Here is a 16,320-nt window from a genome sequence, read left to right on the forward strand (position 1 = left end):
CTCCAAGTAATAGATGAGAAAAAGAGGCTTGAAAGGGTTTAGAAAAGTTTTAGATAAACTCAAGGTCACACAGTGGTAAAGCCTGTTGTCAAAGGAATTTGAAGAATGAAGCTACCATTGGTTCTAAATGAATAAAACTCCTTCCCACCATCTTTTCTTGAAATTTTCTTTTAGGTTTTGTATTTTTTCCTTCTACAGACTCGTCATCTACCATAATATTATGAATGGGGACTATACCCTCTTTTTTTTCATATTGGAAATTGTTTGACCTTTCTCTGGAAGCACGGTGATTTTAAACTTTCTGAAGTCACACTCTTTCCGGGGTAGAATCTGCATTGGAGCCCTGGGGGACGTGATAGGTCCCAAGAGAAGAATGGTCATTCGAAATGGAATGCGGAGACTAAGAGTTTTTCTCTGGGCAGGATTCTCAGAAGACTTTTGCAGGGGGAGGAGGGATCTCATTTTAGATGCACAAATCCTGAGACTTGTGGGAATCTGGTTGGCCACACCTAAGGCGGCTGTAGGGGACTGTGTTGCCCACAGCTAAGATGACTGCAAATGAACATCTCCTTCGGATGTGTCTGTTCTCTTCGCTCGTTGGTATCTTCAACGAGAAGTATGATGAGTAAAATTTAGTAAAAGCTGGTGTCTTGTTACCAAGATGGTAACGCAGGAAGTTGTCACGTTTTGTTTGCAAAGCCTTCAACAGGTCAAATTTTCTCTTGCCCTTAACCAAAATGGTTGTAAAGGTTGTCCCATGGTTTGAAGCTTCCAGCCCTTAACTAACATGGCGCCTGGAGGCTCCTTAAAAATTAGCGTGCCCTCTTCTCTGCCCTTGACCATCATGGCTTCCACGGCGTCGAACACGTGACGACCCTGGACTACGGCGCGGGAGAGGGGGTAGGAGGGCCCTTGAAGGGTGCGCGTTCCCGTGGCGGTGCACCGGGTAGGTTTCAGTCAGAGTCACTATGGCGGCCGGCGCTGGCAAGGTAAGCTGAGGCGGTGGTGGCGGCGGCGAGGGAGGCTGGACCCGTCGTGGCGTTCGGGCTCTAAATCCCAGCAGCTCGTCCGCGGAGAGGTCGGCCGAGGTCTTGGCCAGTCGTGGGGACTGGCAAGGGGCGGGTTGAAGGGGGTGCGGGCTGAGGCGGGCGGGCACCGGCGCCTGACGGCCGTTTGTTTTGATGTTTTCCCCACCAGGTCGGAAAGTTTCCTGCCTTGTCGGGCACAGCCTGAGCGTGTTCCACCGGCCGCGAGTGGTGGAGGCTGCGGCGGACCCAGCCCGGGGCCTCCAGGCCTCTCCCCCAATCTCCGGGCCAGCCTCCCTCCCCCACCTCCTCGTCCGCTGGGAGCTGCGGCTGCCGTCCCTGAGATGCGACCCTCGTGGGGGCGACCCTGAAGGAAGGCTGCCCGTGTGCTGAGCAGCAGCCAGGAGCTCAGACGTCCAGGGACCAACTTCCTGCCGGCCGAGACCCCCCAAGCCTCCCCGGGGTTGCGCCTCTCTCGGTCCGCACCGGCCTGCCGAGCCGGATCCCCGCCCTGGGCGCGGGGACGCCCGCCAGGTGCCCGGGAGTCCCCACTCGGCCGCTGCCCGCGCCTCTGCCTGTCCCCGTTCCTCGCGCCAAGGACCCCAGCCACCGCTGCCTCGGCTCGTGCCAGGGACCCCGTGCCACCTCCCGGGTGGCCTCCGTGCAGCAAGAGCAATGCAGACTGTCCCGCTGGCCGTCTAGACCCCCTCAGCGACCCCCTCGCCCCTGCCCTTCCACTCTCGAGGCCCTCGAAGACGGGCGGTGGCTGCCCAGAGGTGCTCGGCTACACCTTCCTTCGGCCCAAAAGGACCTTCCTGGCCGCACGGAACCGACCCTTCCTTCATGCTGCAGTGCTGCAACATTTCCGCCACCGAGGGGGAAAAGCGGCCGCGATCCCAAACAAAACACAAGAATTGGTGTGTGACTCATCTGCTTGGATACCTCCAGTCCCTGAACTGTCTTCCAGGAGTTTTCTTAGCCGGAGCTGACCGATGTTTGAGCCTTTTCTTCCCAGGGAAGAGGATGGACTGAAAGCTGCCAGTCGGGGACTTTGTCTGATCAGGGCGCTGCTGGGTTTTAAAGGAGGTGATGGGGCTTGCGCTGGCTTGTCTTCCCACTCAAGTGAAGAGTTGTTGATGTTCACTGGTTATGCTTAGACAATGCGCAGTTTGTTTTAATTTAAAATTTTGGGGGGGATAGGGGTATAAGCTTGTGAAGGGCAGTCCGGATCCGGTGGAACTCCTCTTTGTCCCTTGGTAGGAGAGACACCCCAGTCTGTCCTCGATGCCGTCAGCCTTGGCCATCTTCACTTGCCGCCCGAACTCGCATCCATTTCAGGAGCGCCATGTCTACCTGGACGAACCTATTAAAATCGGCCGCTCCGTGGCCCGCTGTCGACCAGCTCAGAATAATGCTACCTTTGATTGCAAAGTACTGTCAAGGAACCACGCTCTCGTCTGGTTTGATCACAAGACGGGCAAGGTAATGTCACCACGTTATCTAACAATCTTTACTTTTCGTTTCCCTTTGCCCTTTCTGCGTAATATATGCAGGATCCCAGCGTTGCACCCAGAGGAGACTTTCAGCAAGGCCATGGAAGCAACTTTTTGTGTGTCTGATTCTATTGGAAGTTTAGTTGAGGTGGTTGAATGGAAACAGAGAAGGTACTGTAATTAAATGCCTCGGGAGGGCGATGGCATCTTGATAATGTGGTCATTCCCAGTGAAATCCCAAACCCTAATTCATTTCGGAAAACTAGATAGTGAAACTTGGCTTCTTGCTTCCAGTCTTTTTAGAAAGGCGAATTTGCGGTTCAGTGCTTTAGTAAGCAAGCAGCAGTTTCCAAAGCAATGCAGGGAATCTGTGGCTGGTATTACACTGAGGCTCAGGTGTCTCAGTGGTGAGATGTAGTTAACACATAGCTTTTAATTGAGTGCAGATCAGGGTCTTCCTAGTAAGGACAGTTGTTTGTGTAAATTTACATTTTTGAAAGATTTGATACATATTTACCCATGAATGAGTAATTTGCAATTTTAAAAGCCAATTTCATTTAAGCACTAATAACTGTAACTTTACATTTTCAGTTTTGTTTGCAAGATGGATGAACATACATATATTGCTTTTGAAAATCACTTTTTGATGTTCCCTGCAAGAACTTATAAAAAATACTTAATGCGTGCTTACAGAAGTGATTTTTAAAAATCAGTGTTAAGAAATTAATTTATTTGAAATTATTTCCCAGTTCTGTCAATTGCATTACCTCGATGTGATAGGATGAATTTAATGCTCTTTATTTTAAGTGTGACTCTTTTGCATTTTATATTGGTGCCCTAATTTATTCTGTAGTGGGTGCTTATATTTTAAGAATGCAAAAAAAAAAATAAGGCCCTTTTAATTTTTAAAACTCTTTATGTGTGTGGAGAATATACTAAAGAACTGATTTTTGTCCTTATACCTCAGGTTTTAGTTAAGCTATTGTATCAGTTCCAACTTAGAGTAAGTTATGTAAGACTAATAGGAATACCTTGGGTTTCACCTCCTGACTTTTTGCTCTCTCTGAGTTAAATGATTAGGTCTTTTTTTAAAAGAAGAATTTAAGTCTTGAAGAGTAGGGTTTTGAAATGAAAGAAGCCTGAGCCTAAAAAACAAAACAAAACAAAACAAAAAAAAAAGAGAAAACATTATTTCTGTTGCTACTGAATTAAGGAATTATTATATAAATCATTTTTTAAAGAAAGGAGGAAAAGATTGTGCTTGCATAATACCTATGCCCTACTCTGTGTGTAGGATGAGAACTGAAAAATATGTTAATTTTTCTGTATAACACCAGATGTTCATTTACCTATGGAACAGACCCTTTTTTTCTCCCTGGAAACTAAAATTTGGATGCCTAAAAGACTTCATGGATTACCCATAAGCATTTAAAGTGAGTGTTCACAAAACTCATCTTTCCAGCTATCAAATTCAAACATCAGTTAACTGCTAGTGTCCTAACTTAATCAGCTTTACCTTTTTGTCTAAGCTAAGGTCCAACTTAATCAGATAACAGGTTTCCTTAAAGTACATAATCTGCAAATGCACCTTCTTTGATACACTATTCAAAGGAGACTCAGATTTTTTCTATTACTTATTTAGAAAATAGTGGTTATATGAACAGTGTGTTTCATGGCTATACTAAAACCCTCACAATAGGTTATTTTAAGATGGCTAAGGATATTGTATAAATTGAGATGACGTTAACATTTTTAATGGAATTTGTAATTAGAAAAAACTTTAAAAGATGTATAGCTTATTTCCATTTTCACTTTTTTTCTGCTTTAGCTAGAAACACTTCAGGACATGAAGTCATTACTTTAGGCATAGATATAATTATTGATTGTTGTACAAACTAATTCAGTTAAAACAAATAGCCTGTCGGATTTTGCCATGTGATCAAATTGTTTTATGAATTATTTAAATTTTAGGTTTGAACAGACATGTTTTTATTGAGCACCTATTATGTGCCAGATATCCTGAGATACACAAGTCCAAAGAAAACCCATAGTTCGACCAAATATTACTTATTGTTTTCTATGTGTGAAATTTCCTGTTTGAGGATTTCTCCTAACAAAAGTCACTGAGCCTAATATATATTCCCAGCAAATTTCTTTGTACAACACCAGAATCCCCTCCTGCAAGCATCACCTTAGGCAAGTTTGTATTTTTATTTTATTTTATTTTATTTTATTTTATTTTATTTTATTTTATTTTATTTTATTTTATTTTATTTTATTTTATTTTTTTGGGGGGAAGAGAGAGAGAGTGAGAAAGGGAGAGAACGAGAACGAACATGAGCTGGGAAAGGGAAGAGAGAGAGAATTTTAAGCAGACTCCATGCTGTCAGCACAGAGCCTGACATGGGGCTCGAACTCTCAAACCGTGAGATCATGACCTGAGCCAGAATCAAGAGTCAGATGTTTAACCAACTGAGTCACCCAGGCACCCCCAAGTTTTTATTTTTCAAACGTCTTCAAACTTTAGTTTTGTCTCCTGGGGATAATAATGGTACCTACTATTGTTTTGAGGATTGAGATAATCATGTAAATTACTGAGCACCTTTTCGGGTCCTTATTAAGAGATCAGTACTTAGGGAGGAGGGTGTTTAAGGTGGGGAAACAGGGAACCATTTAGGCAGCTCTTTGCAATTTGCTGTATTGCTGTGGAGTCTTAGGAAGGTAATGACAATTGTTTTTCTTTCAGGTGATGGCATATGTAGAGATAATTTTTAAAATTGAAACAAATGAAGTTGAGAACTTTGTTCAAATTGGCACTTTCCCCGGAGGTGGAAAATTGGAGTAATATGCCCTTCGGTTGACTTTTACCTTGTGACTTTTGCATTTGGCACTGGCCATTAAAGGAGACCCGTGAAAAGCTGGAGGAAGTAATGGGGCATTTGGGTGGCTCAGTCGGTTAAGCATCTGACTCTTGATTTTGGCTCAGATCATGATCTCACTGTTTGTAGGTTTGAGCCCTGCATCACGCTTGGTGCTGACAGTGCGGGGCCTAGTTGGGATTCGGTTTCTTTCCCTTTCTCTCTGCCCCTCCCTGCATGCTCTCTCTCTCTCTCTCTCAAAAATAAAGAGCTGGAAGAAGCAATAAACACGAAGCTTTCTGATTATTCAAGTAATACATGTTCGTTGTAGAAAATTTGGAAAACAGGGGCCCCTGGGTGGCTCAGTCGGTTAAGCATCCGACTTCGGCTCAGGTCATGATCTCGTGGTCCGCGCGTTCGAGCCCCGCGTCAGGCTCTGTGCTGACAGCTCAGAGCCTGGAGCCTGTTTCAGATTCTGTGTCTCCCTCTCTCTCTGACCCTCCCCTGTTCATGCTGTCTCTCCCTGTCTCAAAAATAAACATTAAAAAAAATTTTTTTTTTAAAAAAAGAAAATTTGGAAAACATAGGCATATGGAAATCTAGGTGACGCTTTTTAAAAAAAATGTTTATTTATTTATGTATTTTGAGAGAGAGTGTGTGAGCCTGATGTTGGGCTCAATCCCATGAACTGTGAGATCGTGACCTGAGCCGAAATCGAGTATAGGTCACTTAATCGACTGAGCCACCCAGATGCCCCTAGGTGATACTTTTTTAATGCTAAGTGTGTGGAATGTGTTATGGTACTTAAAACCTGCTTGTTGGAGGGCAACAGCTTTGTGACAAAGTGGAATTTAATAAGTTTTCCCAAATCATCTACTTAGGGGTGTAGCAGTTGGTTTTTGCCCTGCTTGGATGCTGGCCCTGTGTACATCCTTCACTTCTTTTTGGAGGTCAGGCTCTTGAAATAAGATGGCAGATAATGGAATGTTTTTAATCCTTCCATTGTTCCAAGGTACCACTGAAGAAGCAAATCTCTCCATGTGGTGGTTACATAGAAGGGATAGTGAGTGGACTACCTCCTGATTTCGGTGGTCCCACTTGCTTTGAGGCTTTATGGATAAGTGATAGTCTAGTGGTTGATACGGTAGTCTATTTCCACTCTTACTCTAGTTTACTTAGTAATTAGTAACAAGTGGTAGTAGTAGGAGTATTCTACTTCCAGTTTCACTTTTTTACTTAAATTCTATGCATATTTTTGAGCACCTGTTCTATCATGATCTGTTTTAGTGGAGGGCACAGTGATGAGAGGGAAGAAAACGACAAAAACTGGGAAGAGATTGTCACTCCTTCTTTCTAGGAACCTATGTTTTAGATAGAGAGGGTGACTATACACTTTGAGAATAGTTGATTGAGACAAGATAGTATTAAATAAGTTTAAATGGCAAGAGTGATGGTGTTTTAATTCGACTTTAAAATAGGGGTGGATAGTTACACACTAAGAAAAGGTATCCTTTTTTGGGTGGTTTTTGTGTGTTTTGAGGAGATGAGAGTAAAATAAAAGAGACAAAAGCAGATAATTTTGAGTTTGACATCTTCCCATCACTGATGAAATCGATTTTGTTGGATTCGAGAGTGTTTTTGGAGAGTAGCTATGGGTGAACATCCATTCTGTGTGATGTTTTATGTTTGTATCTCTTTTTTATACTTAGTTGTCAGACCATGAAACAGAGGGTGTGTCTGCCTTATATCTGTCTTTTATTTTGTATAAAGTAGATGCTGAGTAACTGAAGCTGAGTAGATAGTTGTGGAGTACCTTAATTACCAAGGGCATGGATCCATGCACTATGGGAGACCAGGGAAAGTTCTGTGCGCTGACATAACAGAACCACCATTTAAAAGTGATACAACAACAATATGTAGGGAGGCCTGGAGCAAGGGCAAATGGGTAACTGCTTAATTAACACTTGTTGTGCACTAACTATGTACCATGTCCTGTTCTAACTGCTTTACATGTTAACAGTTAATCCTTAAATAACTATTTAAGATAGGTGCTTATTTTTCCCATATTAACCTTTGAGGAAATTAAGGCACAGAAAGATTAGATTAGATTAATTTGCCTAAATTCACATAGCTATTAAATGGTAGAGCCAGGATTCGAATGTAGGCATTTGGACTCTTAACTCTAGAGAGTCTAGAACCCAAGCTCTTAACTTCTCTGCTATTCCAAGGCTTTGTAACAGTTTAGATATGATGTCATTTTGTAAGGGCATAGACCAGGTTCACAGTAGGAATAAAAATGATTAAATGCCAGAAAGTGAGAAAAGACAAATATATTATCTTGCCTATTAGGACTTGAGCAAAAAGAGAGGTTCTGTAAGTTCTGGAGATTTTAGGGATGATTCATGGATGAGATACAATCTGAGATAGATCTTAGGACTTAAAGTAAGGCAGATGTAAATAACGGATGTAAATACCAGGAGGAGTTTTGGGTGAGAAGAATTACTGAAGTAAAGGCATAAAAGCAGGTATGAGATGTCACATTCCAAGGACATTGCAAGGAAGCCATTGAAAGAGAAGAATCTCCAGAATTTGATAGCCAAGATAATTTCTTCTTCCCCGCATCTAAATATGACAGCAGAGATCCTGGCCTCAGCTTTTGGAAAATATCAGATCATTGATTTTATTTGTTTGTGTATTGCTTTACCAGATTTTTTTGTTGATAGAAGTAAAAATGTCATTAAGAGGTGCTGGTTTTTGTGAGAAAGCGTCATAATCAACCAATGTTATGTTTAAGACACGTTGATGTAAACATGTTTAGAAGGCCAAGTTGTATATCCAAAACACAGATTCATTTCACACTTTTCACAATAGTGGAAAATTAATGAAACATTTTATCTATTCAAGCTGTTAAAAATATGGGTGGTGTATATACTTTAAACCTTTTTTTTTTTCTTTTTTTTCCTGCTTAGGTATTTGACTTTACTTCTTAGGTTGAATCTACTCTTTGCCTTCTCAGGCTCCTATTTGTTTTTTTCAAGTGGTATTTACGTTAGAGCTTAGTATCTATTCTCTTTGGTAAATAGGGAGGAGAGTGTCTGTCATTTAGACTTTTAAGTGAAAAGACTGAGATTGGTTCTTAATGTATGTCAGTTACTTAAATCAAGAAAAATGATGGCATTTGTTAGCTGCGGAAATGTTCTAAGGATTCTCCTGCTGGTGCTTCTCTCTCTGCCACTACAAATGAATGAACAGTTTCCAAGTCTCCTCAAAAGTCTTAATTGTTGCCCTGTTAATTTTTAACTTGATGTACAAACCCATTCAAAATCTCTCTCATTTCTCCTTTTTCCAGCTCCATCTTCTCTTACTCTTTTTTTCCCTTTGCCCCAAACTCTGTGCAGTAGCTGTGTGACAGTGCTCACTGTTCCTAGAACAAGTGCCTTTTTTGCTGTTTTGTCTTCCAGAATGACCTTTCCCCTTCATCCCTCGAGGCCCAGTTCCAATGTGAAACCTTCCCTAACTCCCACTGACTAAAGAATTAATTGCTGCTTCCTTTATACTTCCATAGAACTTTGTATATAATTTCATTATGGGACACAGACAACAAAATAACTATAATGCAAATGTGCTGTTGCCCTGCCAGATGTGAGCTCTTGAGAACAAGGGGATAGGCACTACACAAATGTTTGAATGAGTGATGTCTGAACAATGGAGCAGTCTGTACTTCCACAAACCCTGAGGGGGGTCAAAGGGCAGAAGGTCATTTGAGTTAGTTCTTAATTTGAGATCATGGACTCAATTACCAATAGGTAGTCTTTGTATAAATCATTCCTTATTGAGAATTTGCAGTGTGCAAGATGCTTTGCTAAGCGTTTTGGGACCATAGATAATCTTGTGTTTGGTGATATTAATTTTGAGGTATTACATACATATCCATTCTCATGCAAAATACTACTTTTGTTTTAAGGATTTTACAGTCAGAGTACTTTCTTATTTCACTTGATATGTGTAACCCTCTTACACATATCTAGGAGGTAGGTAGAGCAGCTACAGGCTGGGTGCATTTTATCCTAAAGGAGTTGGATGTTTAGAGGTTACTGGTACAAGGTCATCTATTAGTAACTATGGGAGTTGGGACCAGAATCTAAATTCTGCTCTACTCCCCTCAGCCCCCCCGAAATGAAAGCCAACTGCTAGACATTTATTCTAAACTATCTTATGGACTGAACAGTTATTATAATGAAAATTTGCCTTTTGCTCTCTTGAAAAATAGGCTAAGTTATAATTTTCTGGGAGCATAACTGAAATCGTATCATATGACAAGACTTTCAAAGACTGTGTGAACCTGAGTTAATTATTTCTCTGAGTCAGCTAGTATTTTTTAAACATACCTCTATTACTTCCAGCAGTAAATATATTTTCTCTTAGGTTTGCATTCAGGCAACTGATTTGGATTTGGGTGTTTATGCAAATAACTGAAACAGCCTTGGAAAAACTTGCCTCCCATGTAAATCTTTTATCCTTAAGGAGTGTGGCTGATAGGTATAAAGAAGAAAAGTTGAAAAGTTTGTATAGGCATTTGAAAACATGGAAGTTTTTGGTGATTAGTACTGTATTCTTTGCCAATTATTTAATCTGGGTTAGATTTTAATTTAAAGCTGTAAGAAACTTTGTTTTCTTATTTACTTGTATTAAGGTTTTGTCAGTACTTTCAGGCTTATAGGTTTGTCTACATTTATAACTACTGATTTTTTCTGGCTGAGCCAAGCAGAATGAATTTCCAATATGGACTTTTAAGCTGTTACTTCTTACTTTTTACTTCTGCAAATATCAGGAATACATTCTCAAAAATTCAAGCAATTGGAATCTATATAGAGAATATATATGTCCTCCTGAACATAGGTACCTCCCATCCTCCTTCCCTACTACAGAAGTAACTGTTATTATTAGTTTGGTATGTAATTTTCAAAACTTTTTTCTGTGTATTTACCTACTTGGGTATGTAGGTAAAGAAACATAGTTTTCTGTTACTTTTTTTCATAAGTGATTGGGTGATAATTTAAAATATACTTTTGGGACACCTATAGGTGGCTCAGTCAGTTAAGCTTCTGACTCTTGATTTTGGCTCAGGTCATGATCTCATGGTTTATGGGATCTAGCCCCGTGTCGGGCTCATGGAGCCTGCTTGGGACTCCCTACCACCCATCTTTCTTCTACCCATGCGCACGTGCACTCTCTCAAAAGAAATGTTTTTTTAAAATGTACTTTTTAGCTGATGATATTAAGTGAATTGTGGTAGGCTTATCTGAAATATGTTAATATGCTCTGAGTTCTGACCAGCATCCAGACTTCTGTAAAAGTGATAGCTATCATTTATTGAGTATTTACCAAGTGGTGTGCTAAGAGTTATATGTATTATCTCATTTAATCCTCACAACAAACTTCTGAAGTAGGTAGTATTATCATCCTGTTTACAGATGAGAAAACTGAGGTTCAGAGAGGTGAAGGAATTTGTTCAGGGTAACAAAGATGGTAGTAGAGTCAGGATTCAGACCCCAGTCATCTGATTGTAGAATGCGCACTTTCGACCACTCTGTTGCTTGCTACCTCAGCACTCTTCATCATTAATCTCATCACCAGCCTGTTAGTGAAAAACAGATCAAAAGAAAAAAAATGCATTAAATAAAAACCTTATTGTCTATTAACTCTTAGATATTTTGATAGTAAATCAGCTTAGTATTTTTTTTTTTAATGTTTATTTTTTTGGGGGGGAGGGGCAGAGAGAGAGGGAGACACCAAATCTGAAGCAGGCTCCAGGCTCCGAGTTGTCAGCACAGAGCCTGATGTGGGGCTTGAACCCACGAACCTTGAGGTCATGACCTGAACTGAAGTTGGACACTTAACTGACTGAGTCACCCAAGTGCCCCCATCAGTTTAGAGTTTTAATTGAAGATTAGTTCCTCAAACAGTATTTATTAATCACTTAATATTTTACAGATTGAATAAAAACAACTCTTTATGTGTAAGGATACTGGAGTATCACTGTTCGGATACTATAATAAACAAAAAAAATGATACTTTTTTTTTTTTTTTTTACATCAGATAATTTCTAAGTTTAGTATGTTTGGAGGTTGTGTTTTATTTATTAAAACATTTTTTTTTCAATGTTTATTTATTTTTGAGAAAGAGAGAGAGCGTGAGCAGGGGAGGGGCAAAGGGACAGGGAGATACAGAATCTGAAGCCGGCTCCATGCTCCGAGCTGTCAGCCCAGAGCCTGATGCGGGGCTTGAACCTGTGAACTGCGAGATCATGACCTGAGTCGAGGTTAGATGCCCAACTGACTGAGCCACCCAGGCGTCCCAGGAGGTTGTGTTTTAAATAGAATGTGTGTGGGGGCACGCCTGGGTGGCTCAGTCGGTTGAGTGACTGACTTCGGCTCAGGTCATGATCTCACGGTTTGTGAGTTCGAGCCCTGCGTTGGGCTCTGTGCTGACAGCTCAGAGCCTGGAGCCTGCTTCTGATTCTGTGTCTCCCTCTCTCTCTCTCTGTCCCTCCCCCACTCATTCTCTGTCTCTGTCTCAGAAATGAATAAAATAAACATTAAAAAAAATTTAAATAGAATGTGTGTGTATATACGTATGTATGACCCCCCCATAAGTAAATCTATTACAGAAAAAATGACTATTTTGTTTTTTTATTGTTTCTTGAAATATTAACTATAGTATTAGATGCTAGTTATAAAGTTCGTTCTGTTTCAAAAATTAAGGGCTGGAAAACAAGATCATGCTGTATGTAACCAGTATAGGAATGGTAGTTATGCTTGTAGAGTAAACAAAATTTTTAGTTTTGAATTTTTTCAAACAGTTTGCATGGTAAAATGGAATGTTATAGAGTTGCCATCTAACCTAGCAATTCTACTCCTATGTATATACCCAAGAGTAATGAAAGCATATGTCCATACAAAAACTTGTATGAATGTTCATAGTAGCATTATTCATAATAATAAAAAAAAGTGGGAAGAACCCAAATTTACCATCAACTGATGAATGGATAAATAAAATGTGGTATACCATGTAATGGAATGTTACTCAACAATAAAGTGGAATTATGTACTTCTACATAGTACAGCATCGATGAACCTTGGAAACACTATGTTAAGTGAAAGAAGCTGGACACAAAAGGCCACATGTTGTATTCTATTTGTATGAAATGTGTAGGATAGGCAATTCCGTAGAGAGAAAGTAGATTAGTGGTTGCCAGGGTTTGGGAGTAACAGGGAGTGTGATGGTTAATTTTATATGTCACCTTGGCTAGGCCACAGTTTCCAGTTTTTAGTCAAATACCAGTCTAGATGTTGCTGTGAAGGTACTTTTAAAATGTGATTAGCATTTAAATCAGTAGATATTGAGTAAAGCAGATTATCCTTCAGAATGTGGGTTGGCCTCATTCAGTTAGTTGAAGCCCTTAAGAGAAAAAACTGAGGTTCTTCTGAAGGAATTCTGCCTTCATAGAACCATCATACTCAAGACTGCAATAGCAACTCTTCCCTGTGTCTCTAGCCTGCTGGCCTGCCCTGCAGATTTCAGACCTGACAGTCCACACAGTCACATGAACCCATTCTTTGAAATAAATCTCTCTGTTTATATACACACATCCTATTTATTGGTCCTGTTTCTCTTAAGAACCCTGACTAATACAGAGAGTGACTGCAAAATGGTATGGGTTTCTTTTTGAGATGACGAAAATGTTATGAAATTGATTGCGGTGATGGTTGCACCACTCCGAAATGTACACTTTAAATCAGTGAATTGTGTGGCGTATGAATTATATCTCAAAAAAGCTCTTCTAAAAAAAAAGAATGTTAGATGGAGTAATAGCTTAGTGAAAACAGATTATGGTGTAGGAAGTAGAAGAGTGCAGAACAACTGTTCAAATGTGGGTGGGATTAGCAGAGCTGCTTTTGAAGTGCCATGTAGCTTAATATTTGTCACTACTTCCTTAGTGTACCTTATTGGTAGACGTTTGTTCTAAAAACTTTAGTAGATGGAGAGGGTTTCCAATATTGAAATGTTTATTAATATGCACAGTTCTGATATTACTGACGAGTTGTAGTATCAAGGTCTTAATGTGGGAGTTGGGAAATGGTGGAAAGATACAGTTTAAAAGCTCCAGTCTGAATCTGGGAAGCGAAGGTAATTTATTTACCAGTGAATCTTTTTTTTAATTGAAGTATAGTTGACATACAGTGTTACATTAGTTTCAGGTGTACAACATAGTGATTTTACTGCTCTATATATTGTGCTATGCTGAACACAAGTGTTCCTATTACCATCTGTCACCATACAACACCATACAATGCTGTTACAATACCATGTTCCCTATGCTGTACCTTTTATCTGCGTGACTATTCATTCCATAACTGGAAGCTTGTATCTCTCACTCCTCTTCATCCATTTTGCCCATCCCTCCACATTCCTCCCCTCTGGCAACCATCAGTTTGCTCTCTGTATATATGGGTCTGTTTTTGCTTTTTATTTGTTTGTTTATTCATTTATTTTGGTTTTTTTTTTTTTGGTTCCACATGTAGGTGGAATCATGTACTATTTGTCTTTCTCTATCTGGCTTATTTCACTTAGCAAAATACCCTCTAGGTCTATCCATGTTGTCACAGATGGCAAAATCTCTTTTTTTTTTTTATGGCTGAGTATTCCACTGTGTGCGTGCGTGTGTGTGTGTGTGTGTGTGTGTATGTGTATGTATGTGTGTATACACACTACATCTTCTTTATTCATCTGTCAAGTGGACACTTGGGTTGCTTCCATATCTTGGCTATTGTAAATAACGCTGCAGTAAACATAGGAATGTCATCAGTGAATCTTTTGGGTATGCAGACATATAGAGGGTGGATAAAAGATTATTAGAATGAATGATGTTGTCTTGACTAGAATAAATTATTCACTTATAGTTGAACTTAGATTGTGACCATTATGCATTTCTATTCTTTAACAAGTATCTGACTGTTTAATGCTTGCATTGTGGTATAGTGCCCAGTAAGTAGCACTGAAAAATATAATACAAATAAGTCTAACAATAGAAATATTTGTTAATCATTGTTTCTGAGTAGCTAAGGGAGTGATGTGTTCCTTCCCCCAAGACTGGGGGCAGAAAATGTGGAAGGAAGGAAGAGGACTTCATAGAGAAAGTTGTTTTACGTTGCTGTTTGAAGAGTGAGTAGGGTTTTGCTAGCTGGATAAAAGAAAGAGCAGGGCATTCTGAGGGCACCTGGCTGGCTCGGTAGAGCGTGGGACTCTTGATCTCGGGGTTGTAAATTCAAACCCTACATTGGGTGTAGAGATTACTTAAAAATAAGATCTTAAAAAAAAAAGGGCAGGGCTTTCCAGCCCAAGGGAATAGTATGTGTTTGAGGCAGAAAAGCCTAACAGAGAATGGTGTTTTCTGGGAAATGCAGTTGGGAAGGAGAAAATAGAGCTATCAAGTCTTTGGAGTAGTTGAGCACTGCTGGCAAGAGGGGAGGCAGTGTAGCTCCTTTAGGTTTGGTAAACACTACAAGGTACTGGGAGGGTGGCTCACCAGGACAGAGGGGGCATAGAAGCCCCTTCCCCCATACCTTGCCCATCTCTTCCATTTGGCTGTTCCTGAGTTGTATCCTCTATGATAAACCGGTAATAGTAAGTAAAACACTTTCCTGAGTTCTGGGAGTCGTTTTAATGAATTATCAAAACTGAGGAGTGAATTAGGAATCCTCTGAATTTATAGCTGATTGGTTGGAAGCATCACTAACAACTTGGGACTTTTGACTGGCATCTCAACTGGATGCGATCTTGTGGGACTGAGCCCTTAACTTGTGGGATCCAACATTAATTCCAGGTAGATAGTGTAGAATGGAATTGTAGGACATCCGGCTTGTATTAGAGAGTTGGAGAGTGGTATTGGAAGACACCATGCATTTGGTGTCAGAATTGTTGTGTGTAAAAATAGTTCAAATAGTCTTATAATTAATATTCATTATCCAATACTACCTAGTTTGTAGAGTTTCCCGGGTAATAGCAATAAAAATCAGTAGCATACTTGGTTTGCCTTACTTGAAGATTTGAAATGAAAGGAGCTGAATGAGTAATATGATGAGAATCTAGTCAGTCAATCAGGGAACGTGTGAAAGAGTGCATATTCTGCATTAGGCAAATGGGACATGATGAAGGTATTAAGATATTACTTCAGGGGTGCGTGGCTGGTTCAGTTGGTGGAACATGCAGCTCTTGATCTCAAGGTCATGAGTTCAAGTCCCATGTTGGATGTAAAGATTGCTTAAATAAACATAAAAAATTTTTTTTAATTAAAAAATGCTCACTTTGGCAGCTCATATACTAAAATTAGAATGATAGAAGATTAGCATGGCCCCTGCACAGGGATGACACACAAATTCATGAAGCAGTTCATAGTAAAACATAAAAACAAAGATGTTACTTCAGTCTTTGAGGAGCTTATAGTTTAATTAGGAAGCCAAAACTAACTCCCATGAACAAATTAGGAAAGAATAAAGTTTTAAGTGAAATTAAGAGAGCTCTTCTTTACTACCTTATGATTAAGGTAGTAAAGGCTTGTTTGTCTAGAAAGGGGGACTTGAACTAGACCCTGAAGATTTAGGGTAGAAGATAACAGATGTTCTGGGTGCAAAAAGGTCTACATAAAAAGGCATCAGCCCAGAAAGGTAGTCAGGAGACAGTTGTGTGTTAAGGAGCTCTACTACTGGATTGACCAGATAGTTTCTATTAAATGGTAGAGGTAAACCTAAATCAGGTTCCATTTCAGGAAGGCTGTAGAGGTACAAAGGTTGCTGGAGCAGTAGGACAGAAACATTGAGGGAACCAAGGCACAAACCTTGGAAGTAAGAATCTTGGATTTGCATGCAACTTTGGAAAAAGCCA

The 16,320-nt window shown here is 40.2% G+C and overlaps 1 protein-coding gene and 1 non-coding gene across 25 annotated transcripts in view; both read left to right on the plus strand.

Moving 5' to 3' along the window:
• The first annotated feature begins 1,792 nt into the window (after window positions 1-1,792).
• Window positions 1,793-16,320, plus strand: part of SLMAP (sarcolemma associated protein) — a 151,201-nt gene continuing 136,673 nt past the window's right edge. For all 24 annotated transcript variants that reach the window (XM_047097612.1, XM_047097626.1, XM_047097634.1 and 21 more), the window contains exon 1: window positions 1,793-2,507. In XM_047097612.1, the coding sequence (XP_046953568.1) occupies window positions 2,310-2,507 (198 nt within the window). In that variant the 5' untranslated portion in view covers window positions 1,793-2,309. The remainder of the gene's footprint in view (window positions 2,508-16,320) is intronic.
• LOC124525211 (U6 spliceosomal RNA) lies at window positions 15,736-15,838 on the plus strand. The gene has a single exon (XR_006965432.1). It is a non-coding gene; the product is annotated as a U6 spliceosomal RNA (small nuclear RNA).

The sequence above is a fragment of the Lynx rufus genome, unplaced genomic scaffold (assembly GCF_022079265.1).
Source record: "Lynx rufus isolate CCGP_SWC_20201006 ecotype Redwood Valley unplaced genomic scaffold, mLynRuf1.p SCAF_4, whole genome shotgun sequence".
In the NCBI taxonomy this organism is placed as follows: Eukaryota; Metazoa; Chordata; class Mammalia; order Carnivora; family Felidae; genus Lynx; species Lynx rufus.